We start from the raw sequence: 26,828 nt of genomic DNA, 5'->3' as shown, positions 1-26,828 counted from the left end.
GGGTATGGGTGGACAATATAGCGAGAAGGCCAAAAATCTATTTTACGCCGTTAAGAAACCAGTTTGCAATCACCCACTCCACCCATCAATGGTAGGCCACTTTTCCCACCGCCACACGTTGGGAACCTAATTTCAATACTTTAGCAATTCATTATAAGCCCTCCTCGCCGGAATCATACCCCCATGCTGGATCATCTGGGCACATTGGTGTGATTGCACGCTGACGTGTTTCACAACTGTACATAAGCGACGTACACCTGGCGAGCACGGGACTTCAAGGTTTGTTTGCTTCGGGCAGCACTTGTGGTCATCAGCGCCAGGCTTCACAAACAGCACCGCATCACTTTTAGGAGGGCTCATGGGCAGGTCTCTACCTACCAGGGTAGCCGTAAGGCAGGGGTGGCTTTTCAACTGCTGCAGGGCTAGGGCTTCCTTGAGGAAGGGGGAGAAGTAGCCTCAGGCAAGGAAAGAAGCTGCAGGGCAAAGTCTGCACTGGGGAAGTGGGGTATCCCAGGGTGCATGTGGGGGCACATGTTCATCTGTGTAAGTGGCCTCAAGGTGTTGAGGGCTGAGGAGGCAGTCTCCAGAGGAAATAAGGCCAGATGGAGATATGAGGGCGTGTGTGAGACAGAGTGAGTGGTAATGTCCCTTGAGCTGGCAGTGAGTGAGATGCCAGTGAATGTGTGATGGCCTTGTGAGTTTGAGAGTTTAGAGTGATGAGATGGTTGCCTTATTCTGGCGGCATAGTTGAGATCATTCATTCTGTTTCCACATGGGATGGTCAACCTCTTCTGTGTTGCGTTGGCACTGACCACCACTGCCACTGCCTTCCAAGCCGGAGTGATGAAATTGCTGGACCTCCTGCAGCCAGCAGGGTGGTGGGGGACATCATGACGAGCCTCCAAAAGACATTCCAGTGACAGGTCATTGAACTTTTCTTGGCTTTCAGGGCCATGTCTTCACTGGAGCAGTCCTGGGCTGCAAACATTGTGAACTGTGTGCACGGCTGCTGTTTAGATATGGCACCAGGAGTGAGGTAACGGTGAGGTAACGGCGTGGCGGACGAGTCAGCGGCTGCCTGCCAGCGAGACAGCATGTTTCCTGTGGCTGCATAATTAATGAGGTGGGAAGCAGATGATATAGCGCAAAAACCAGCCATTGCGGCTGACGGGTAAAACATCTTTTTTCATGCCCGCTACCGCACTTAGTGCAAATCTGGGATGATTCCACCCCATGAATCACAAAAGGCTAGCATGCAGGTACAGCAATTAATTAGAAAAACTAATAGAATTTTATCGTTTATTGCGAGGGGAATTGAATACAAAAGTAGGGAGGTTATGTTTCATTGATACAGTGTATTGGTGAGACCACATCTGGAGCACTGTCTATGGTGTTGATCTCCTTATTTAAGGAAGGATGTAAATACATCAGAAGCAGTTCAGAGAACGTTTACCAGACTAATACCTGGAATGGGCAGATTTTCTAATGAGGAAAGGTTGGACAGGCTAAACTTGTATTCGCTGGAGTTTAGAAGAGTAAGAGACGACTTGATTGAAACATATAGAGTGGTCTTGACAGGGTGGATGTGGAGAGGATGTTTCTTCTTGTGGGAGAATCTAGAACTAGGGGCCACTGTTTAAAATTAAGGGATCGCCCATGTAGGACAGAGATGAGGAGAATTTTTTTTCTCTCAGGGGGTTGTGAGTCTTTGGAACTCTTCCTCAAAAGATGGTGGAAGCAGAGCCTTTGAATATTTTTAAGGCAAAGATAGATAGATTCTTGATAAGCAAGGGGGTGAAAGATTATTAGGGGTAGGTGGGAATGTGGATTTGAGGTTACAATCTGACCAGTCATGATTTTATTGCATGGTGGTGCAGGCCCAAAGGGGCTGAGCGGCCTACTGCAGCTCCTATTTGTATGTTCATATGATCAGCTTATCCGACTGCAGTACCAGAGAAAGCAATCCCAATTCCCCATTCAACAGAAGTCCCACACCTTATCACCCCTCTTTTACGGTTCATCACAGTATTCACATGAAAACAGTTCTGAAATTAAAGTCCCCACAAAACAAACATTCCAAACTAACTTTATCAAACAGACCATACAAAATTCAACTAATCACCATTGTGTATTTCTTCAGTGTCTGTCTTCCATATGGCTAACTGAGTACGCCTACACAGTGCTACCCCCAGTGACTGCAACATGGTTGCTGGTAAACTGCTGATTTTCAGTGGGGGTGACTGCAGATGGCCTTGCAGGATGACCTCATGCATCTCTTGGCTGCAGACTGCTCCACTTCTGTATGGGCAATCTGGCTGACAGGACACTGGGGGAATAACACTGGTGAGAGAATAAATACTATCATCCGTGCAAGAGTACAACAGGTTCATGTTCCCTGGAGCCACTGCCACTCCCCCAGGGCAGTACTCTAACAATGCTAGTAATCTGCTGGACGTCAGATCATTGGACTACTGTGAGAGCCCACAAACCCCTTTTAGCATTGGTATCGCTGCCATGATGGTAGTATTTGGATTGTTCATGGCAGCAAGCTGAGCTTGCATAACTCCAGTCTGAGCTGCCACTGCAGCACTCAGATGATGGTTAACTTCTGCTTGTGCTAAAATGGAAGCTGAGACATTATGATTGGGTCTGCAGTTGTTCTCACAGAATTGACCACCACTTCCACTCTGGAAAGGAGGGACTCCAAGCACCACACAAAGACATGTGCAAGATTGGTGCCTGATTCCTCAATGCTTCCAGACAGTGACCACAAGCTTTTTGGCAAGCCTGACAATGCACCAAGCATTCCTGTGTGCACACCTATCAGCTTTTTTCTCTAAGCTGCCCCATCGAAGTCCTTCACTGAGTCTTCTGCAACAGAACTTGTGTGCAATCTTGCCCTCTGACAAACTGACACCTGCACTCCTCTTTTCCCCGCCTTGGCTGCAGGCCACTCTTGCCAGTGACTCACCGCATACAGAGTATCACGGACTAGCTTGACCATATGCCAACCTCTCATGATTTTGTTTCCCTGCTCAGCCACTCAACAGTGCATTTTTCACTGACTGCAATTTACAATCAAGTAAATGAGCAGGCAGCAGAGAGTTTGCATGTTCTGCATCAGAGTGAACAGGCATGGGTTAACCATACATCACAATCCCCGCTCCTGTTTTTGGGGTATCTGATTTTGCCCCAATATTCTTTAAATCATTAACCCATTTGCTCAGGTTACTAATCTCTACATAAACGTTTTCTTAATAGTTTTTTTTAATATTTAATTTGAAACAGTTGGAATGACAGCCATATTTGGCGCAATGATTACTAAAACCTGTTAGTAAAAGAAAACACAATCATGGAAATGAAATGTAATTTAAGCAGCTGTCGAATATACCCACTTCTGTATTAGGCTGATGATTATTTCCAGAAACTTCCTATTGTAGCCAGAAAGTGTTGAAATTAATTCCATTTACCAGCCATCTTGGAATCAAAAGGAAACACTAGTTGTGTTTCAGGCTGTATTAGTGAGGGCCATAGTTGTTCAAAGTTGCTTTATGAATTCTATTTGCTAACAGAGCAGTTTGCCGAAGGAAAACAACCAGGGTTCTTCACTGTCTAGATTATTTTTTCTATCAGCCTTCAGCACAGGAAATAGAAAACAGCTAATGGTTTGTGGGGCATGTGGAATTGGTTTAAGTAAAGTCGAACTCTGATCCCACTGACCGCCTCCTCTTTCCTGTGCTATTTTGTCTATGGTTTGTGCAGAAAATGTCAACAAATTTCTTCAGAGCTCTGCTGAAATTTTGAATAACCTTACACAGGCCTAATTCAAAACAGATGCACTTGTAAGAAGAATGCAGGCCTGTCTTGTACTTCTAATACACTTGTAAAAAGAAACAGCCTCAGGTTCCTACAATGTGGTTTCCTATTTATCTTTGAATATTGTCAGTTTGAACATTTTCTCAAAGATTCACCACAAAGATTATAGAAAGTGAAAATAAGCACCAGATCTGACTAATGTTTGCCCATTAATATTTATTCCAGCAGATAAAGTAACTTATTCTGCAATATTCTACACTTGGTGCCAGAGGACAGCAAGACCACAAGAATAGCTTGCAGATTTACTGGCAATGTTTGAATTAAAGGGAAAGTTTTCATACTTAATTTTTAGACATCATTACAGCAGCATCTATGGGCAGAATATTGCCGTCAGTGTGCGGGGGCGGGCCTCCCACACCAACGCGTAAAATGACGCGAGATGACGTCAGGCGTGTGTCCCAACATCATCGCGCATCATTTCGATATTGCATTTGGCAGGTGCACGCCGGCCGAACTGTCAACGGCCTATTAAGGCCATTAAAAAAGGCATTTACCCTACTAACAATGTTGCCCATCCAACTTTAAGGTTGGTGGGCAGGCGAAGAGCCCAAGCGGCCTTCACGTTTTCCAGGAAACCTCATCCATGGGCAGGATGAAGTTTCCTGAAGGTTTTATAAAATTAGTAAATAAATGTTGTCAACTTCACAAACATGTTCCAGCTCATGTGGGGACATGTTTAAATAATTTTTTACTTTATTTTTAAAAAACTTTTATTACCCACTTAACCTCCCTGAGGCAGCTCCATGTCTCAGGGAGATTGCTGCGCTCTTTTGCGCACATGCGCGAAAGAGCACAGGCCCTAATCCTCCCTCCTCCCCCTGCCCACACAGGTAGCACTGCCTGGCAGACGTCACGCTTGACGGGCCTTAATTGGCCCGCCTGCGTAAAATGGCGGCGCGCAGCCGATCGTGGTAGGCAATAGGCTCTGCGCCTGCCCCCGCCCAGCCCGCCCGCCATTGGTAAAATTCTACCCAATGGGCAGAATTTTCCCCCCATCGGGGGGGGGGGGGGGGGAGTTTAGGAGTTGGCGTGTGGAGGCGCGCCTCCGATCGGCGCCCCCGATCAGGGATGCGCTGCCATTTTACGTGGGCGGGCCAGTTAAGGTCCACCAGGAAGCACTATGCGCTTCCCTGAGCCAAGCGCGTGTTCTTTCGCGTATGCGCATGAAAGAGCGCACTCATCTCCCTGAGGCTAAGTGCTGCCTCAGGGAGATCGGATCCACAATAAAAAATCCTAAAAATAGAAAAAAAAAATTCCCTGACATGTTCCCTCCTGTGACACTGTCACATGAGTTTGGGGCATGTCCATCACTTTCAAATATACTTTTATTACATTTTTTAAAACCTACATGAAACCTCATCCCACCCGTTGATGAGGTTTTATGCTTTTTCTAATGCCCACCAGGGCTCCCGGCCTTCCCGGCAACCTTAAGGTTGGATGGGCAGGTCCACTAATTACTTTAATGAATTTGTCAATGGCCTCAATTAGCCATTGACAGGTCGGCGGGCGCACAGCTGATTCTGCTGAGCCCCCGCCTACCTGAAAATTGAAATGGGGTGGGGTGACATCGGGAGTTCCGCCCGACGTCATTTTACGCGTCGGCGAGGGGGCCTCGCTCGCCGACCAGGAAATCCTGGCCGATGTATATTACATTATATATTACAAATGAATTTTCTTCTTACTAAGAACAAGGACTATATTACTTCTTAAAGCATTAATAGAAGCTGCATTATTTATCTGCATTTTAAGATGATGCAACATTACTTTGGTAATTTCAGTAATTGCCAATATGTATAGCTGCAGCAAAGTAAATCATTTCATCAGTAATTAATGACCTAAAGTGTACTAGTCGCAGATTGGAGTAAAATTCCTCTTCATTGAAAACAGGAGATTGGCTATTTTTCTGTGGAGTTAATCAATCACTAACAAAGTTAAATTCTCTGAAATCAGATCTTTAGAGCTATTCTTTCCCGTGATTTCATTAGTAGGCAATTCTCCCTTTTTATGGGGAAAAAAAGTTCAGCCCTATGTTGTTTTTTAACCAATGCATCTTGTTTTTAACTTTCTTTTTACTCTAATGACTTAGGCATTAGAATTACACAGATACATGTTTTAACTCTCCCAACAAAACTTTTTAAAACTCAAATTTCAATCAATTTAAGAAAGAAAGTCAGATTCAAATTGGTGCTCCTATTTTATGTAAAGGATCTGAATAGCAAAAGTAAAACTTGCCATTTTACTGAAGGCAAAATGGACAAAAGCAGGTGCAGGGGTTGCAAAGATCTACAAAAGGACTTAGATCAATTGTGTAATGTGGGGTGTAGGGGCACAGATAACAATTAATGTTCACATTGTAGCATGTCAAGAAAAGTATAAAGTCATGCACTTTGGTCAAAAAACATGTGCCCCAATTATATATTGGATGAAATTGAATTAGAAGAAGGAGGCTTCAACAGGAACTGGAATTAATAGGAAAAAATGTCATTTTCAGGCCAATGGTTTCTGATTATTATTTTGTTTAAAGGTACAGAGATTAATATTAGCATTAAAGTAACACTGATCGGAAAATTTAGCTCTCAAACTCCATGCTAATGTAATGTTGGTATGTATGTTTTGAACAGTAGAGTAGTCTGGAAGAAGTATTGAATAATCTGCACTTAGAAGTTTTGGTTTGATTCAGTTAAGAGTGGACCTTAAGTATATAAAATATTAAATGAGGATAAATAAAAAATTGGGCCAGGAAATTGGACACTATTTCACCTATTTTCTGAGCATGAAATGGAGGAACAATATTGTGGGGCTATATCCTATGCTCCAAGGACATCTAAAATACTTCTGATCACATTTTGGCCAGGCCATGTTCAGGTGTCCCTCGAGGCCATGGATATGCATATGAAAATGAGGGGATTAATACCTGCTTCCGTATCCCTTTCCTTAGTCAGTACTGAGAGAAGAAGCATTCTCCATGCAGATCTTCCTGCGGCCATCAGCAAAGTGGCACATTATATATACTTATCTTCAACTGGAGCTAGGAGGACCACAAAGATCTCCCAATCCCCAGAGCTTCCCTGAAGGCCACTGCCAGTGAGGCAGTCTCAGAAGGCACAGCAGGTGCCCACAGCTGATGGGAAACATGTTGATGAAACCTGAAATATAAGCAAGCCTTGAGTCTCCAGCTTCTGTCTGTGCTCCTAGTGTGCTAACTATTTCAGGCCTAATAATAGGCCTGAACAAATTTCTAAGATATTAACCTCAAATTAAACCAGAAAAGTGGGTGCAGAGGGCATACATTCATGAAAAATAAATTTAAAACAGATATTGGTAGAAATTCTTTGCTCAAGTAATGATGCATGTTTTGAAAAACTTGTGAAGTAGAAGCAAAAGCATTAAAGGCATCATATAGCAGTCGACTGCCGTAATGGAAGAATGGACAAGAGAAGGACTTTGATGAACTGAACCCTTTGAACCCTTTTCCTATCCTTGGCTTTTCTTATGTTCTAGATTACACCATTTAACACAATTTTAATTGCATTTTCAAACAGTAGCCTGTTTTTCATGAAAAAAAAGATTTGTGAGGGCACTGGGGTAAGAACCTTGAAATTTTATTAGCTTTTTACCAAGTTAAACCCACAAAAACGAAGGTTCGAAGACTGTACCAAGTTTTACTGTGTGTGAGTAGGGAGGATAATAATTCAAATGGACCAGCAATCTTTGTTTGCAATTTTTCTCAGTTTTTGGCTTTTTGCAGAGCTAAGTGGAATGAAATTATGCAAAAATGACAGCTTTGCAAGAGTTTGCAACACCAACAGACCAAAAATGAATTTAACAGCCAATTGTCAAGCTCTTTTAATGGTTGAACTCTGCCTCATTCACTTTTGTACATAAGTAACAAAAGGGAGATTTTAACAGATGTTACACACCACATTGATAAAGCAAGCCACATTTCAGACTCTCCTTCCAATTGTAGTAGCATGAATCTGCTTTTGCATTGGAAGGTTTCAATGTGTTTTGTATCACAAATAGTGATTTGTACTGACATGTTGTTGCTGGTGTTATCATAGCTGCTAAAGTTAAAGGTCATTTCATGGGACAAAATTCACCCTCACATTCAAGGAACCATTTCAAATCCCTTTATAACAAATCCTATGAAATTAATCAAACATTACAGTCGTGAATTTCAGCTGTTCTTTTTGTATTTTTGAGACATCTGCATTTTTAAGTTCTTCCCACTGTTTGTGGCTTCCTTGTTCCTCAGAATAAATCTGCCTGAGAGTTTTGCCCCCATAGGGAAGCGACAGGCCTCTTTAGCGTTTACCGATGAAAGCATAGCTGAGTTGGGGAGCTCACTATTCAGCAATCATGAAGATATGATCTACTATGGTACAGGGTGATGGTGCTTCAATAAATTGGTACAGCAACTGTTCTTTGAAGAACAACATCTCCTACAGGGACAAGTCATAAGTTGCAAAGTTTGGGAACTCAACCCAATTCCTGGCGGATGCGAGCCCATAGCATACAAACTACGCACAGGCACTAAGGCCTGAGTTGTTGCTCCTGAATCGAGAGAGCAGAGCCAGAAAAATTCTTGGCTCCGTAAACCCAACTCGGGAGAAAGTGCCCCGGACAGTCAGATTTTCATTCCTTGGGGGTTGGGGGGAAGGAGGCAGGTGTTAACAGGAGTCAGGCCCGCCATCCCTGGAGAGAGTTCAGAGGCAGCCACAGGGGCTGCCGGATGCTGAGGTGGGATGTGCAAAAGGCCCGCCTTGGTGCTTCAGGATTTTGTCAATGCTGTTAAAAAAAGCCCTCCAGCTTTCACCTTTCACATCTCCACACCCCCACACTCCCCATGCCCCATCCATGCCAACTCATGCTACCCTATGCCCCTCTACTCACCCCATGGCCTACCATACTCTCCATGCCAAGCTGTGTCACTCTACCCCCATGGCCCCTCATACCCCCCATGCCAACCAGTGTCATCTACCCACCCTCCATGGCCCTTTATAGCCCCTATGCCAACTTATTGTCCCCTACCCACTCCCTTTACCCTAAAACGCTCCATGACAACTTACCCGGTATCCGCCATGGGTAGACATCATGAACCATGCTGAGATGAAATAAAATAAAGTTCTGAGTGCTTATTTATGATTTCGCTATTTAAAATCTACACACTTATTAATTAAAAACCCATTCACTACATTTGTATTCATTCAGGTGCTTAATCCCTTACAAAAACAAGCATTTATATTCATAGTCCCACTTCAAAGAGCTTACAACCAATTGGAACTGTCGATCAAACTGTTAACTGACAGGCACCCCATAGTGATAATGATAGATTGTAGATTCAGTCATGCAGTACAAATCCTAAAATAATATCCCTCAGGCTTATGTCAACAGACAGATTGAAATAACAAGCACTAATCTTTTTTGAACTGCAGACTATTTTTATTTAAACAATCAAAGGCCAGGAGATTTAAATGCCTCAACAGCTTTACAGTTTCCTTGCCAACTTGACAGTTCCAATGAGTTTCTCCACTTTGTACGCACATTCATGTCTAATTTAAACAATCCCAAAGGGCACTTGATCTCTCCCAAAGGGCACCTTAACTTTCTCAAAGGTGTCCCTGTACCTATCCAAAAGGGTATCCTACCTCTCCAAATAACTCCAGCAGCTTCAGACCTTCTCCTGAAAAGTGTAAAGCAAGCCCACAAGTCATGTTTTAGACATCCCACTAGCGAGAAGGCAGTTGCACTTTAACATGTGCAGCTACTGTGAACCACGAATGTGCAAACTACAACCAGCCCCCATTTCCTCCCCCCCCACTTTCCCCTCCCTACCTCCCCCCAGGGAAAATGGTGGGTGCCATGTTTGGGCGCAGGACTTCTGGAATTGGGGGTTTGTGGCCATTTTGGCCAAGCCAGAGACACTCACTGTCTTTACAAAAATTCAGGCCTAAGTTAGCAAGTGTCACTATAAAACAACTCTTACAGGAAGTGGAAAAATTCATACTGGTATAATAATCAACACTATTCTGAGACTTACTGGCCAGCAATGAACAATAAAATATTCTCCAGGCTACTTTAGAATTGCTTGAAGAAAAAGAATGTAGTGCCTCTGTGAAGGGGGAAGGTCTCTCTGTGGATGAGGGGAAATGTCTCTTAGAAGGGGGTACCATGGGTGTACATGTAGTTTTGATAAAATTAAGATCTGGTTAGTGTTCTGTATTTGGACAAAGCAAAATTTCATTTATCTTTCCTTTTTTAGATTAAGAGCTTATCAAATCAAAGAAACATATTTTAAAATTAGCCAGAATGCACCATATCAATGTAACATTTTAAGGGCGCTATTCCCCAGATACCCAAGAAATGCATGTGGCAATGAACTTGAGTGTAGCATGTGGGGGAGGGGGGGGGAAGGTGTAGAGGGTGTGGGTGTTGCACAGTTCTAAGTTTGCTATCGATGCCTCAGGTTCTACACCTAAAACTCGATTGCTTAGGGCGATGTTTGGTGCCTCACCTTCATAAGCACACAAAAAAATTGTGAAACGAGTAATGTTTGAATGTAAAATAACTAAAGGCATAAGATTCTGAATTGAACCTTTTTTATTTAATTTTATTCTTGAGACATTATGAAATAAACCTTTTTTCCTCTGATGGTTGGCTTTGCTGAGGTAGCTAACATTCTGCTACAATTGATGAGAAGATATCCAATCAAAAATGTTGTTAATTTTCAAGATTTATTTCTTAATATAATAAAAAATCCAAAAAAAATCACAAGAATCTTTGTATTGTCAAATTTGTTGCATCCCAATACAATAAAGTGCATGATTTATCGTGTTCTTTTCTGCCAGGAAACTGAAAGGAAAGGCCTGATGGATAAATTGACTGCTCTCCAGGAAGTGGGTGTAGCTGTCCAGAATGGCCTGGATGAAGTGGCTTCCCTTTATGAAAGAGTAAAAAAGTGAGTCCTGCCACACCATTTGTCTGTTTCTGTGATGGTCCTCACATTTCTTCCTGGGCAAAGTGCAGAATGCTTCATGTTTGGTTGGAAGCACCAGTTGAGGATGATGAATGATCAGGTTCTGTCTTTAGTTGCCTTTCTACATGCCAGCTTTTACAATGAAGACTTGCAGTTCTTACTCTTGTGTAATTCCTCTTTCCTATAAATGGCTCCTGGCTTTTGAAATAGAAAGTGGAATTTTTCCTTTACCTTAGCGGTCGAGGATGTTTTTCAAGAAACATGTGGGAAAAGACAAAGAACAATACAATAATAATTCAGTAATTGTTAACAGGACATGACCTAAATTAGCTTGCTGTCAAGTTTATAAAATATAATTCATAAAGCTTACTAGAACGGTTCTAACAGAAGTCTTATAATAAAGGTTTATAGAATTTGAAAAACAGTTTTAACTGTTTTATTTTCTATTTAATAAATCCCTATAGTCAGAGTTTTGAAAATTATGGCCAGGATTTTACAGCTGGTGTGTGGGCGGCGGGCTTGACATGCCGGCACCCAAAATGACATGTGATGAATTTGGGTGTGTGTCCCGACGTCGTCACGCTTTCTCACGATATTTCGTTTGGCATGTCCGCCAATAGTTGATAGGTCTATTAAGGCTATTAAAAAGGTAATTAACATGAATTTAACACAGCCCATCCAACCTAATGGTTGGCGGGCACACGAAAAGGCCAAGTGGCCTTTATGTTTTTTAGGAAACCTCATCCACGAGAGGGATGAGGTTTCCTAAAGCTATTACAAAGGAATTAAAAACTTTCTTTCACAAATAAAAACATGTCTCATCTCATGTGACACAGTCACATGAGGGGACATGTTTCATTAAATTATTATTCTTTTTATTTATTTTTTTAAAAAGCGCTTCAATCTCCCTGAAGCAGCTCCGTGCCTCAGGGGGATTGAAGCGCGCGCGAAAGAGCACTGGACCCAATTCACCCTCCTCCCCCCGCCCGCACAGTTAGCACTTGCTACTACTCGAGTATTACACCGGGTGAGCCTTAATTGGCCCGCCCACGTAAAATAGCGGTGCAGAGCCAATCGCGGGCGTCGGTCGGGTTCCCGACCACTCCTGCCCGTTCCCACCGAGCGCACCCAACGCAGGAAAAATTCAGGCCTTTATGTCTGCTAAAAAAGTTTTACTTCGTTTCTGTAAAGTTTTTTTTGTAATTTTGCTGATATAACCAAATTATATGAATGGAATGTTGTACGAGGAAAATATTGTAATTATAACTGTTATGGATAATGAAAATGGATCTATGCAATTATACATAGAGCAGATAATGATGACAATGCAAGTTTCAAAAATACATTGGGCAGAATTTGCTGAAAACATAATGGTGTCTGAACAGCAAGCAATTATTAATGTGCATATCAGCTAGCTACTCGTGGCAAGGAAGAGACACCACATGAAATGTGAATTGCCCAAGTTGCTGGCCAATTTGCACTGCTCCACTATTAGCTTCACAAAAATGGCATCTTCCCCTTAATCCTTAAGAATATTATGCCCGGTGTGTGGGCACACGCCTGACATGCCCGAGCATAAAATAACGCACGATTACATCAGGTGAGCATCCCGAAGTCATTGCGCAGTCTCGCAATATTTCGTTTGGCGGGCATGCGCCGGAGTCGGCTGCACGCCCACCGACAATTAAAAGTCCTATTAAGACCATTAAGAAGCTAATTAAATTCAAATTTACGCTGCCCATCCAACCTAATGGGCAGGCAAAAAGGCAAAGCGGCCTTTACATTTTTTGGGAAACCTCATACACAGGCGGAATGAGGTTTCCTAAAGCAAATAAACACCAAATAACAATTTTATTTTTGAATTAAAAACATGTCCCAGCTCATGTGACAGAGTCACATGAGGGGATATTTTTATGACAATTTTATTTTCTTTATTTTTTTTAAACAGCGCTTCATCTCCCTGAGGCAGCTCCATGCCTCAGGGAGATTGAAGTGCTCTTTCATGCAAATGCACGAAGATTGCGCTCGCCCTCCTCTCCCCACTCGCACAGGCAGCGCTGAACATGAAATCGCGGTGCGGAGCCAATTGCGAGCGGCGGCCGGCTTCTCACCCACCCCCACCGAGCATCCCTGCCAAGGACAAAACCCTGTCCCTAGTGATTTTCGTAGGGGAATATTTTCTCCTCATCGGGGGGGTTAGATGGGAATGGGCATGGGCGGGCACGTAGCCGATGGTCACTCACAATCGGCTGTGTGCCACAATTTTACGTGGGCGGGCCAATTAAGGCCCACCTGGCGTGACACGCACCCGGAAGCGCTGTGTGCTCCCTGTGCAGGTAGGGGGAGTAGGCTGAGTCGGGGCCGCAGAAATCTCCCTGAGGCAGGGAGCTGCCTGTGGGAGATTAGTTTGGTTTTGGAAAATATTAATATATAAAAAAAAATGTTTAAGACATGTCCCCTCACGTGACAGTGTCACATGAGCTGGGACATGTCAATGAATTTTATTACAAATTTTTATTAAACTTTAAAAACCTTCATGAAACATCATCCCGCCCGTGGATGAGGTTTCATGATAAATGCGAAGGCCACCTGGGCTCTTTGCCTGCCCGCCAACCTTAAGGTTGGACGGGCAGCTCATTTAATTATTTTAATTTGTTTTTAAATGGCCTTAATAGGCCTTTAACAGTTTGGCAGGCGTGCAGCCAACTCCGCTGCGCGCCGGCCAAACTAAAGATCTAAATGACGCACGGTGATATCAGGACGCACGCCCGATGTCACCCTGCATCGGTATACATGTCAGCGAGCGGGGACCGTCCCTGCTCTCCGAGCCGAAGATTCTGCCCATAAAGCAGCTGCATTTGCACATTAATTGCCCATTAAATTCTTGATGGAGAGTTAAGTATGTAATTAACAACATAATTATTCTTTAAGACATAATAGTTATTAATGACTGCCAGTCAACCTCCCTGGCCCAGAAAGTAAACTATTTTCTGCACAGCGTCTCATTCATTCAGATTGTGAATTGTGTTAGGAGATTTAAAAATGTCCAACTTAAAAAAAACTTTCAGCGGAATTTTCCACACCCGCCCGCCGCCGGGATCTTCCAGTCCCGCCACAAGTCAATAGGCTTCTCGCTGGGGCGCCGCCTCGCCCATGGCGGGTCCCACCCACGGCGGGGCCAGAAAATCCAGGCCTTTATCTTACTTTTCCTTCCTGTCTCTTTTTTTCTCTCTTTTAATCCAATCTTTCTTTCCTCCTTTTTATTCTCTACCTCTACCCGATTTGACATTGAATTCACCCACTTTAATCTACCCTCCTGCTCAGTCTTTCCTCTGTTTATTTCTCAATTCTTTATTCTCATTTATTATGGTGATACAGTGTTTGTCACTTGTTCAGCAGGGCCTCAAATGCTCTGTTTCCCTCACTGTTATCGTTTCACATTTCCAGAAACTTTGTGGGCAATTTTTTTTTAAATTGTTAACCATACCCGAACATGGCTTAACTAACAATGCCCTACACCAGCAAAATGTAGGCAATGTTCTTACACATGTTTTAACTAATTAATAAGAAAGATTACAGTAAGTAATACAAATGTCTATTTTGCCTTAAAATTGCAATACAGACCCCCATGTGTGAATGCCCAAAAGAACTACCATCTGATGGATACATTGGGGCAGGATTTTCTCGATGGGCTTCTGAACTGTGCAATCAGGCATAAGTGGCGATCAGAAGCCTGCATTGTGGGGGAAATAATCACTGAATTTTCCCCTGAGGAGCAAATTAATGGCTAGAGTGGCCAGGGGGTGTGTGGGGTGTTAGGTTGCTTGCCATCTAATTAAGGACAGTGGGCGGGCTCTCGAAGCTGGAGGACCAATCAGAGGCCTGTCAGCTTGAAAACAGCCCCAGGATGCAATGGAAAGTAAGTGACAATTTTGAAATGCCTACTTTCCAACTTATTTAAAGTTTAAATAAAAAATGGCTTTGTAGCCAGACTAAAACTGGTGGGAGGGAGCCCGCTACAGGGCAACCTGCAGCTGCTGCTACAACCAGGTAGGTAGGGAGGGCCTTAACACCTGGCTGGAGCACTGGCCCCCCAGTCTGCCACTGGGAGGCTGCCTTTGGGCAACTAAAATGGCTCCTCCCGCCTCTGGAGTGGAAAGGTTTGTGCAGAAAAACACCTTTGAGCACATCCATCAGACAGTGGTCTGCATGTGACATCCTCAAGGCCCTGCAGGAAAAGCAGATGGTGAATCCTATTGGATGGCTCCCTGAGCAGACTGTCAAAGTAATTTGGCAGAATACCTCATCACCAGAACTTTCAAATAAGCACCAAGATGTAACTTGGCTGGTGGTGAGAAAGGCACTCCCCATCAGATCCTTCGTGTATGCCCAAAGTTTCTGCCCCTCCACACACTGGAACCCACAGGACTGCATGCTTGACATTGAATGTATATAGTAAATGTGTATTGCAATTGTATTGAGACACCTCAGAGTACAACATGCTAAATGGATAAAAGTTGAATTTTATTGCACTTTCCTTACTGCCCAAGTTGAAATGTTTTTGGATGTACTTTCACAGAATTTATGAATAAAACATATTTTTGGAAAAAGAAAACTGGCTCCCTCAACCTCCATAACCTTGGAGTCCAACTGGAAAATTCCAGTCGTCCTCCTTCAATTGGCCTTGTGGCCCTTAAGCCTGATCGACTCATTAAGTCAGATAGGTAGCCCTGCCGTCCCTAATCCCACCTCTGCAAAAATGGTACAGGGATGAGAAGGGGCCAGAAAACTGCCACACAGGCTGCGACACGATTTTAAACACCCGTCCACCAACCTCTGCTTCTATCCCCAGTAGGGACTACAAATGGCATTAACTCTCATGAAATTGTTTAGTAATTTCATGTTTAACTGCAGTCACTTATTCTATGTAACCAATTGCTTTCATTAACAATTATTTCTCATTTCTATTAAAGTATCTTCAACTGGACAGTTCCTTTCCTGAGTTGGATGGTTGTTTTTGTCTTCTCTGCCTGCACTATAATCCTTTATTTTGTTCCGCTAAGATACATTCTTCTTGTCTGGGGTAAGTCAGATTTTCCACATTATATCATACACATTTCATCAAAGGATTAATTCTGCTGTTAGTAGTTTTTGATGCTAATTGTTAAGGAGCTGCTTATTAACTGTGACTTACTCTTGTAGTGTGAAACACTGTCCATGTCTAGAAATAGTAGACACAATTATATAGATGTTTGCCCTTTTAATGGTGTTGAAATGGAAGGTACTAATATGTTCTTGCTCTAATAACTAGGGAAAAATAACCGACAAAGACATTAACCTCTGTACTGCCAACCCACTTAGGAAATTACCTTTGTTTAATATAGTTTGTTAAAAGTTTCCATATAATTTTTAGTTGAATATACAGTTTTGTGTATGTAGTGTATAGTTTGTTTCCTAGTATTGTTGAAGCAACAGACCCTGATGTCAATTACCTTAACATTTTGCTTGAATCTGATACATATTATTATTTTGCTGTATAACTGTACCTGAACCATACTCAGTATATCAATAGTAAAATAAAAATATACTGTATTTTCTATAAAAAGAAATAAGCACCAAGCCGGAAATAGAACTGCATTTATATAACCCCTTTCACATTCTCAGGGCATCTTAAACTACCTTACAGCCATGAACTGCTAGTGAATTATTGTCATTCAAAAGCAACTTTGCACACAGAAAGATCCCCCCAAACAACAACTGAAATGATCAGTTATCCATTTTCAAGTGTTAGCTATGAAATGAAACATCACTAGGGGCAGGATTTTTAGGTCAGTGTGCGGGCACAATCGGCAGGCCTGGGAACGGCCAGGAAATGGACCACCACACGCGATCGGCCCCCGACCCTGATTTCACGCTGGCTGGCCAATTAACGGCCAACCAGCGTGAAGTGCGCGCATAAAATGCTCAGCGCTGCCGGGGTGGGGCCAGGAGGAGGCTGGGCACTGACATAAGTGCAGGTGCGGGGGAGCGCTGAATGAAAACTCTCTGAAGGCAGAGAGCTGCCTCAGGGAGCGGACGACTTCAAAACAATTAAATAAAGATTTTAAAATCCAGAAAAAAATATAACGCATCAGAATCAGTCACCTGAACATACAAATGATGAAAATTCTGCCGATAGATTTTTTTAAATTTACTAACAGAAACCTCATCCTGCCCTTGGATGAGCTTTCATCAAAAATACAAAGTCCGTCTGGCAGATTCGCCCATCCACCAACTGTAAGGTTGGACGGACCACGAATAATCGGGGACAAATTAAACCTTAACAACTTTAATTGCTTTCTCAATTGTCGGCGTGCATGCTTCCAACCCTCACGCGCACCTGCCGACCGAAATATCGCACGAGCGCAGGATGACGTTGGGGCGCTCGCCCGATGTCATCATGTGCAATTTCACATCCAATCAGCTCAGATACGTGCCTGCACACCTACCTAAACATTGTGCGCTAGGAGAACTTTCTGCTCTACTTTGAAAAATGGCATTGGATCATTTAAATACACCTAAGTAAATGGGTCCCCATCCAGAAGACAGCAACTTCAAGAAACGCATCATACTCTCAGTGTCAGCCTACTTTATAGGGTTTCAAGTGCTTGAATCTACAATTCTCTGAGTCAAAGGAAAGACCACTGGCCCAACCTCACAGATCAAAGTCAACTGAGCTTCATAAATTCATTGAACTTTTCTGTTATCTCACAGTCTCAATTTAACAGAAGGGAAAATTAATATTTTACAAAAGCAAAATACTGCAGATGCTGGAAATCTGAAATAAAACAGAAAATGCTGAACTTATTCAACAGGTGGAGAGAGAAACAGAGTTAATGAGCAGAAGTTATTTCGGGTAGAGAGGGTCTAGGCCACTGAAACAAAAACTGTTGGCATCCCTGCCTACCCGATCTCCAGGACCCCGATGGAATAACATGCCTGCTTGGCAGCAGGAACTCTGCCGGCTCCCCCGGGGACATGAAATCGCTGTGTCATCTAGTACGGATTGGTATTCCGTCCCCGACAGCTGCTGGGCAATCAGAGACTGTACTACAGGAGGCCCATGCAGAGGATCAGCAATAGAGCCCCAAGAGTAAAGTCAGCGGAGCATTTCACCAGGGCCAGGCACAGAGGCCCCAGAAAGAGGAGCATGGGAGGTATTATTTAGGACAGGCAGGAGTCTTCATCCATAGGTGGCCCATACCTCCAGCCTGTATCTCCATCCATGTTATGGCTTCTGGTTCACATAAGTTAGAAATAATCACACTTTAGATTCAAAATGCTGGAGCTCCATCAAGTGTATTTCTTGCATTGTTCCGTATGACTAGTGGACTGATAGACATTATTACTCGGCACATGACTGCAGTGTAGCAGTGAAATGTAGCATCCTGGGACATATGTTCACATAAAAATAGTTCCCAGTTCTTTATGAATACTATAATAATATAACAATAGCTCCTTAACATAGTGAAACATCCCAAGGCACTTCACAGCAAAGTTACCAAATAAAATTTAACATCAAACCACATAAAGATATTAGGACAGATAATCATGAGCTTGGTCATGAATCTTAAAGGAAAAGAGCAAGGTGGAGAGGCGGAGAGGTTTAGGAAGAGAATTTCAAACCATAATACCTTGGCAACTCAAGGCACAGCCACCAATGGTGGAACAGTTTAAATTGGGTATGCTTAAGAGGCCAGAATTAAAGGAGAATAGATAGGCAGAGGGTTGTGTGGCTGGAGGAGATTATAGGGATAGTGAGGCAAGACCATGGACAGAGTTGAAAACAAGAGCGACAATTTTAAAAGTGAGGTGTTGTTTAACTAGGAGCCAATGTATGTCAGTGAACATGGGGTGATGGGTGAACAGGTCCTGGTGCAAATTAGGACATAGGCAAAAAAGTTTTGGATGACCTCAGGTTTATAGAAGGTAGAATGTGGATGGCCAGTCAGGAGAGCATTGAAATAGTCAAGTGTAGAAGTAACAAAGACATGAATGAGAGTTTCAGCAGCAGATGTGCTGAGGCAGCAGTGGAGTCAGGCAATGTTACCAAGGTGGAAAGAGGCTGTCTTAGTGATGGCACAGGTATGTGATCGGAAGCTCAACTATGGGTTAAACATGACACCAAAGTTCAAATAATTTGGTTCAACTTCAGACAGTTCCCAGGGGGAGGGATGGACTTGGTGGCTGAGCAAGAGGGTTTATAGTTGGGACTGAAGAAAGTGGCTAAGGTCTTCCCAGTATTTAGCTGGAGGAAACTTCTGCTCATCCATGTCCGACACGTAGCCTGTTAACTTAGAGATCGGCGCATTGAGTCCTGAGTGCCTTCTTTTAAATATATGTTAATGAGGAGTAACTACAGCTCAGAGTTTCCTGCTTTACACTCGCAGTGCACACTAATGTATCTTAGACATGGAATTGTTAGGCACTGCTGCTACCTGCATCAGGGGATGAGTTGAAGGGAGTTGGTGCAGAGGAACATTGGATATGTGGCCTTTGTAGGAGTCCAAGGGTGGATTTCAGTTCACCATTATCTCTCTCTTCATCATTATCCTTATTGTCTTCCTCCTCCTCATCATCATCATCATGGCTGGGAAGGAGGTGGTTGTGCCTGTGCTGCACTTGCTCCTCTTCCTCATGATCAATTTTCTTCTCTTATGCCTTCCTCTCAGTTGTTGTGGTGAATCTGCAAGAATGGAGGATAGACAAATGAATAAGCATTATCACTTTGAGTTTAAGGGGTAGAAGCTTGTGCCTGTGTGGAGCTTCACAGGAAGCTAGATTGTCAATGCAGATGCTTAGTCACAATACCCTTGGTCTTGCCGTCTCCCATAGTAAAAGCAGGATGTTGCCAATGAGCTGCACGGCTTTCCCTTCAAAGGTTGAGAGTTTAGGGTGGAGTTTGTTTTACTGGTGGTCTGCCTCTGGTGGCTATTGTGTATCAATTATTCCTACAAACAGATTGAGCATAAGAGGGAAATGCTAGCATCTACAAGGCACAAGTCAGGAGTGTGATGGAATACCCTCCACTTGCCTGGATGAGTGCAGCTCTCACAACACTCAAAGCAGCCCGCTTGATTGGCACCATATCCATAAACATTCACTCCCTCCATCACCGATGCACAATAACAGCAGTGTGTACCATCTATAAGATGCACTGCAGGAACTCACCAAGGCTCCTTAGACAGTACCTTCCAAACCCATGATCACTACCATCCAGAGGGACAAGGGCAGCAGATACATGGGAACACCACCACCTGCAAGTTCCTCTCCAAACCACTCTCCATCCTGACTTGGAACTATATCGCTGTTCCTTCACTGTCTCTGGGACAAAATCTTGGAACTCCCTTCCTAACAGCACTGTGGGTGTACCTACACCACATGCATTGCAGCAGTTCAAGAAGGCAGCTCACCAAGGGCAATTAGGGATGGGAAATAAATGCTGGCCTAGTCAGCAACGCCCACATCCCATGAACAAATATAAAAAAAAGTTAGGGACAATGTGTTTTCTGGCATGAAGAGGTGAAGTAAGAGATCTGGGTGTATAAGTAAAGAGGTTTTAAGATTGTGCAAGTAGACAATTCCAGTTAGGGGAACTGGGTAACCATTATGCAAGATCCTGAGTTCAAGTTCATCACAACCAGTGTTCATTCTGAACTGCCCCTTTAAAAGGATCATGATTATGCTGATACCCAGAGTTGGCAAGGAATAAAATGGATAATGTGCTACCTTGCCTGTCTTGATGTGGTTAGTTATTATCTTGTGGGACTAGTCTTACAGTGGATAAATTGGCACTCAGTGCAAATACATCTTCCCGCAGGTGGAACCAGTAAGATTGCTGGCAGGTCTGCTGGCACACAGACGCAGTAGTCTTTGCCTATAGCTCTATTTCCAGTAGTAGTGTTTGGAGGTCCAAGTCTTTAAAATTCTGGGGGTTTTTTTTCTATCTATGCCTGGACTCCATGCTATGCTGCCATGATGTTTTTCTTTTCCCAGTGGTTCCTGCTCTATACTTTGTGCAAAATTATACTATCTGAAAGTCAAGTGAATGAGCCAAGCACTACTCCTTCTCTACCAGGTTGTTCACCATTCTGTTGCTGCAGTTTCAGCCAGAATGGGCCTTTTAAAGGCTGTACTTTAACTTCCATGCAATCTATTAATAATGAATGTTCACATTGCATTTACATCAATCATTACGCCAAAGGATATGCATATGAGCTGATGCATGAACCCCTCATGTAAGTACCTTTTGTGGCCACAGGTTGCTGCATATTTTTTTCCACTGGCATAATAGCAATGCAAGTCACTGTGAGGAAATTTGCCTCCAATCTATTAAACTATTTTAAATGAGTGCTCCCTATTTTGGGATAAGTGATATGTGTTGTCTGATAATCTACCCAGGTACAAACCCATACAATTAATGTCAGTAAACCATGTGTTCATGGAAAGCTTCATATCCAAGGCTGATCCTGATCTGTCTTCAACCAATTTCCACACTACTGTACTACACTTGCAAGAAGGGATCACTGAATAGTCACAGCATAACTCTCTGTACTTTTGCTTTACTAATACATTGCAAAGATAAAATTATTTGAAACAAGAGAAAATTGTAAAACTTAACCCTGCAGGCTGATTAATTATTCAAACATTATTCTGCACCCACACTTGTATATTGAAAACTTAGCAGTGCATGATTTTTTTTTCTCTCTGAGTTCATCAAATTTTATCACTGTTACTATAAGTCTTAATCATTTGTGTTTTAGATTTTGCCTGTAGTTATATTTAGCATCTTCTACGCACCAAGCTGCCTGGCCCCTGCAGTAATGTGAAAATTTAAATTGCCCTATGTTTTAACGGCAGATTAGTTTGAAGTGTGGCTTGTCTTATCATGTGTCCGCCTTGGTTACAATTACTGTAGGAAATTAAAGTTGCATATAAGGGGGTAGATGAAGCTGGAAATGTGTGAACGAAACAGGACTAAACAAGCTTTGATCAGTAAGTAAACTGAATTATGCAGAAGCTATGCAGAAATTCCTTTCCAAGGAACTATTAAAAGCTATCACACAGAAACAACAGCATTTGGAGTCATTACTTTTTTTTAAAAATCTGTTGCTCTGTATCTGGTAACTGTGTATGTTAATATAGATGCAAAGGACCAAAGCTAAGTGCACCTAGCTGATGTATTTTCTGCATTGTCACTATTTCAGTAACTGAATTAGATTTACATGGAGCAGTAGATTTTCTGTCAGATTTACAAGTGAAGTTACAAATGGAGCAGAAATATTTCTTCATTAGTGTTTTTTTCCCACAGAAATTTATGCTTAAACCGAGTGACAAGTAAAGCTATGAAGGTGTATAGGAAGGTTGTGCCTGAACTTGTCTTACACTGGGCGGAATCGCCCCAGATTTGCACTAAATCCAGTAGCAGGCAGGTAAAACAATGTTTACCCGCCAGCCGCAATGGCGGCTTTTCACACCACATCGTCCCAAACCCACTGCATTCATTATGCATTCCTGGGAAACACACTGTTCCCACGGCAGGCAAGCTCTCATTCACCTGCCACGCCATCACCTTGCCATTTCATCACGCACTCAGAGGAATGCTGGGGATCAGGTATCTGTGAGGCCCAAGTCAGACAATGAGCCTCTAGATTTGGCCTTCCAACTCATTCTGGGGAGTCAGCAGAAGGCATGGGAACATCATGCAGCGCTGTTGGAAGCCCTCAACAGAGTTGCACGCAAGTCAGAGGAGTACATCTGTCTGCTCTCTGATGAAGTGGCGCATGTATGGAAGTCTCCATAGGGAGGATGGTGGATGCCATGGAGACGCTGGTCCAGGAGAACGCAGAGATGGGTGCAGACCTGCACTCCATCACGGGAGCCATAGGTGAGCTCCTGCAGTGGCAGCACAAGAGGGAAACAGGTCCCTCTAGGTGCTCCTTCCCCTCAATGAATCAGGCTGGGGCCCCCAGGCACCTAAAGGGAAGAGAAGCGGCAGCTGGACACCCCTGGTTCATCCACTCAGGAATCTCAGAGGCTGTCCTCTCCCTCCAAGCCCCCTTTGTCTGTGACCCCCTCAACCTCGTCCTCTGTCACTGCAGATGGAGCAGCTGGCCAACAAGTGGTTCTGGAGGGAGAATTGTGTGTAGGACAGGGCATTTTGAAGCTTCGTGCAAGCACTCTCCCACACATGCAAATCCTTCACGTATCATATTCATCTCAACGTCCTGAGCATTTTCAATGCAGCCTGCTGAGGTTCGCTTTCAGCTGTTCATCTGAGCTGACCATCTCTGCTGACCCACTGATCACATCCTTATTCAGCACCTGTTCACACCAACCACGACTCTCGTTTCACTTTCGATTTGGACAGCATGGTGCTAATTCAGTTTTATTTTCACTCCCCCATCCTTTACCCACCCCCAGTCATCCATTTCCTTCCCCCCATCACAGTTGACCCCGCTGGCATCATCTTTCACCTCCCCTCCATGATCTATCAGCCACAACCCTTTTCCTTCGGGATGTCCTGGTGAACATGCACATTCCCTCCCTTCGGAAAAATCCCACCCCCATCCACATTAACCTCCCGGACCTCCTCCTTCCCACCCCCAGGGTCCGTGTCTGTCTCCAAGTTCCCACCAACCACCCTCGCCGTCCCTTCTATCTCTGCCGTCAAACCCTCACTCTTCCACACTACCGCCTCACTCTGCTCGGTCATTCTCACCATTCCCTCATACCACACCCACCTTCAGTTTGCTCCCCAGGAGCCAGTCATGAACCCATCAGACCCCTCCCTTGCACGTTCAACTGGACGTCCGACCCCACCTCTGGACCCCTTTCCCTTCCCCCCCAGAACCCTTTCTCCTCACTTAGTCCTCCCAACTCACGGACTCACCCCCGCTTAGTCCTTCCCCCTTCCTGACTCCCTCAGACACTCCTATTTCTTCCACCACCCTTAGTCCTTGCCCCCTCCAGACTTCTTCCTCCAGCCTCACCTCTTCCTCCAGCCTCACTTTTTCCTCCAGCCGTATTCCTTCCCCCTTCCTGACTCCTTCAGACACCCTCACTTCTTTCTCCAGCTTTACTCCTTCCTCCACCCTTACTTCTTCCCACGCACTTACTCCCTCCCCACTCGCCACCATACATGCCCAATGCCAGTGGGCATGGACGAATCCGCCCACTATATTTAAAACAATATTATCGTTACAAAAGTCTATTAGGCAAAACTTTTATCTTTGGGAAGGAGGAATAGCCAGAAGAGTTATGCATCATTCTCACCATGACAGGCACAAACAGGTGCTATGAAGATTCTGTCAATGTGACTTTTGATATTGTTGGTCATATATTGAATTTGCAAATGCAAATGTAAGATTTTCCAAACAATCCTTATGGAGCTGGAGCCACTGTAGCAGACAAAGTGAGGATAAATCAACAATATGATAAACTCACAATCTGCTGAACAGCAGGAATCACGTGCTGCAAAGATCAAGGGTCATAATAGAAATCTGCATTTGCACAAGTCAGTGCCTGCAAACCAATGATTAAAAATGGTTATTTTATCAAAGAAATTTATATAAAGGATACAGAAGAAACCCAGAATTCAACAGAGAGCCTACATTTTGCAGGGAGAAGAATTTTGGATTCATGGGGCTGGATTAATGGGGCACCGTGGTCTCCACATTCCCGCTAAAAAGTCAGCAGCAAGCCCACCCACAATCTTGATGTTGCCCCGCATCAATTTAACATTGAGAGCAGCATTAATTGCTTTAAGGTGAGACTTCCACTCCTATCTCAGAGGAAGTCTTGACTTAGAGAGCTGCCAGCCAATCAGATGGCCAGCAGCTCTGTATCCCCAGCATCACCACTCGGGAGTGGTGGCCACTGCTGGGGCTACAACCTCCCAATGAGGTGAGAAAGCCGAACTCAGAGGTAAGCCTGAGGTATCATCGGGGCCAGACTGGCAGACCCTGGTAAGGGGTAAGACGGGAATGGGGGCCTAGCTTGAGAGGCCAGGGGGAGGTGTGACCTTGGGGAGGGGGTACCTCTGATGGGCCGAGGGGACTCGCAAAGGAGGCTCCCCATCTTGTCCAACGCCAACCCACACAGCTGAAGCTGCTGTGCAGCAGGTAAAATACTGCTTGGGCAGGATGAGGCCTTTAAGTGGTTATTAAATAGACCAATGGACAGGCAGGCTGTCCAACACAGCCCCTGCTCCCATAAAATTTCAGACAGGTCAGGAGCAGGCGGGTAGGCAGTGGGAAGGCCACCCACTGGATTTTACGAGCCCCCTTGCCTTCCGTCCCACTAGCAGGGGAGCATAAAATCCAGTCCATTGAAATGTTCAGTCAATAATAATGTCAAAGATGAGTAGTGTCTTTGGCCTAACATGGCTGAACTATTGTCAACTCTCTTTTTATAAATAAAATGCTTATATTATAAGCATATAGTTTTATTGTTCCCCTTTCATCTGATATTTTTCTCTCTTATTTGATTTCTTGTAATATTTTCCTTGTCCTCCACTTATCCATGTCCTCTACTTCTCAGAATTTTCATTGTTTTATATTTTAATATTTTCTATTTCTTTGTTTTCATTTATTCCTTGCCTCATGTTTTCCTTCCTTCTTTCTGCAACTCACAGCTCTATTTGTTCAGATTCCTTTAATATTTCTCTATCGTTAACACTGTATATCTCTCTTTTTCTTAAAAAAAAGTTGTTTTACTATTCCAGTTAGATGCTGGTTCTGTCTTTTTTCACCTTCTGGCACTATTCCTGTGATTTCATGATTCTCCTGTCCATCTCCTGGACAACTTGTAGTGATCTATATTTCTTTTCCACCTCCTGGTTCAATCTTGCAATTTTTATCTTTGTGATGATCAATTCTATTCATTTTCATCTCCTGAATGCCCTACAGTTCATCAGAATATAAGAACTAGGAGCAGGAGTAGGCCATTCGGCCCCTTGAGCCTGCACCACCATTCAATAAAATCGTGGCTGATCTGATATTGGACTTAACCCCACCTTCCTGTTTGCCCCCATAACCCTTGACTCCCTTGTCAATCAAAAATCTGTCTAACTCAGCCTTGAATATATTCAATGACCCAATCTCCATTGCTCGCTGAGGAAGAGAATTCCAAACACTAGAGTCTATCAGCAATTTTTGCATTTTGCAGATATACCCTGCCTTTATCTCAGCTTTGTCACTTGTAGCTTTTTGCTTAAGACCACAAGAACTGCCTTGTAATGTTGAAATTTTGCCATTTCTTGGAGGTTTACACTTGTTCATAGCCGTTTCCCATCGTAACTGTTACAGCAAAAATGGCAGGAATTTTATGGACCACTGCTGACAGATGAGGAAATTGGGGGGGTGTGGGGTGGGGGACAGGGGACATAAAATCAGGTGGCATGGCTGGGAACGCCATATCTGTCACCTACCTTCCTCCACTGGGATCTTACTGTTCAATCGGTGGGCAAGGCCATCACCTCCACGAAAAGTTCTGTCCTGTAAGAGTGAGCCAGCAGCTTCAGTGGCATTGCAGAACTAATAAAATCAGTTTTATTCTTATCGCTTGGCAAGCTGGGGTTATGTTTCCATGGATCATGAGAAAACAGTAGTCCTAGCCCTTTTAAATTATTTTTCTTCCTTGCAGTGAAATATCCAACCAATGACCGAAGAACAAGTTGTTGAGCCCATTATAGTGTCAGGACTGAGAAGGCTCAAATAGCAACCTCATAGACTAAGGTTATTTGGTCCCAGTGAGTGCGGACATTGAGGCACATGGGCACTTAAATTAATACCGGAGGTCACCATGCCTATTTCTTTGTGCCATCCCAACCCCAGCCCATTTTCATGGAGGTGGGATGAGATAACTAACTGCGTGAAGGCAGCTTCCCAGCGACAAACTGGTTGCCAACATTCCAAGCAGGCATAATGCCCTCCCT

The 26,828-nt window shown here is 43.7% G+C and overlaps 1 protein-coding gene across 9 annotated transcripts in view; it reads left to right on the top strand.

Moving 5' to 3' along the window:
- Positions 1-26,828, top strand: part of mctp1a (multiple C2 domains, transmembrane 1a) — a 576,914-nt gene that overhangs the window by 528,906 nt on the left and 21,180 nt on the right. For 8 of the 9 annotated variants that reach the window (XM_078565337.1, XM_078565331.1, XM_078565368.1 and 5 more), the window contains 2 exons: positions 10,725-10,834; positions 15,826-15,935. In XM_078565337.1, coding sequence (XP_078421463.1) covers positions 10,725-10,834; positions 15,826-15,935 — 220 coding nt within the window. The remainder of the gene's footprint in view (positions 1-10,724; positions 10,835-15,825; positions 15,936-26,828) is intronic. The other variant, XR_013579823.1, reaches the window with a different exon arrangement.

Source organism: Cetorhinus maximus, chromosome 2, assembly GCF_964194155.1.
Source record: "Cetorhinus maximus chromosome 2, sCetMax3.hap1.1, whole genome shotgun sequence".
NCBI lineage: Eukaryota > Metazoa > Chordata > Chondrichthyes > Lamniformes > Cetorhinidae > Cetorhinus > Cetorhinus maximus.
The sequence above is the reverse complement of the archived record's forward strand: the minus strand, read 5'-3'. Positions and strand labels throughout refer to the sequence as shown.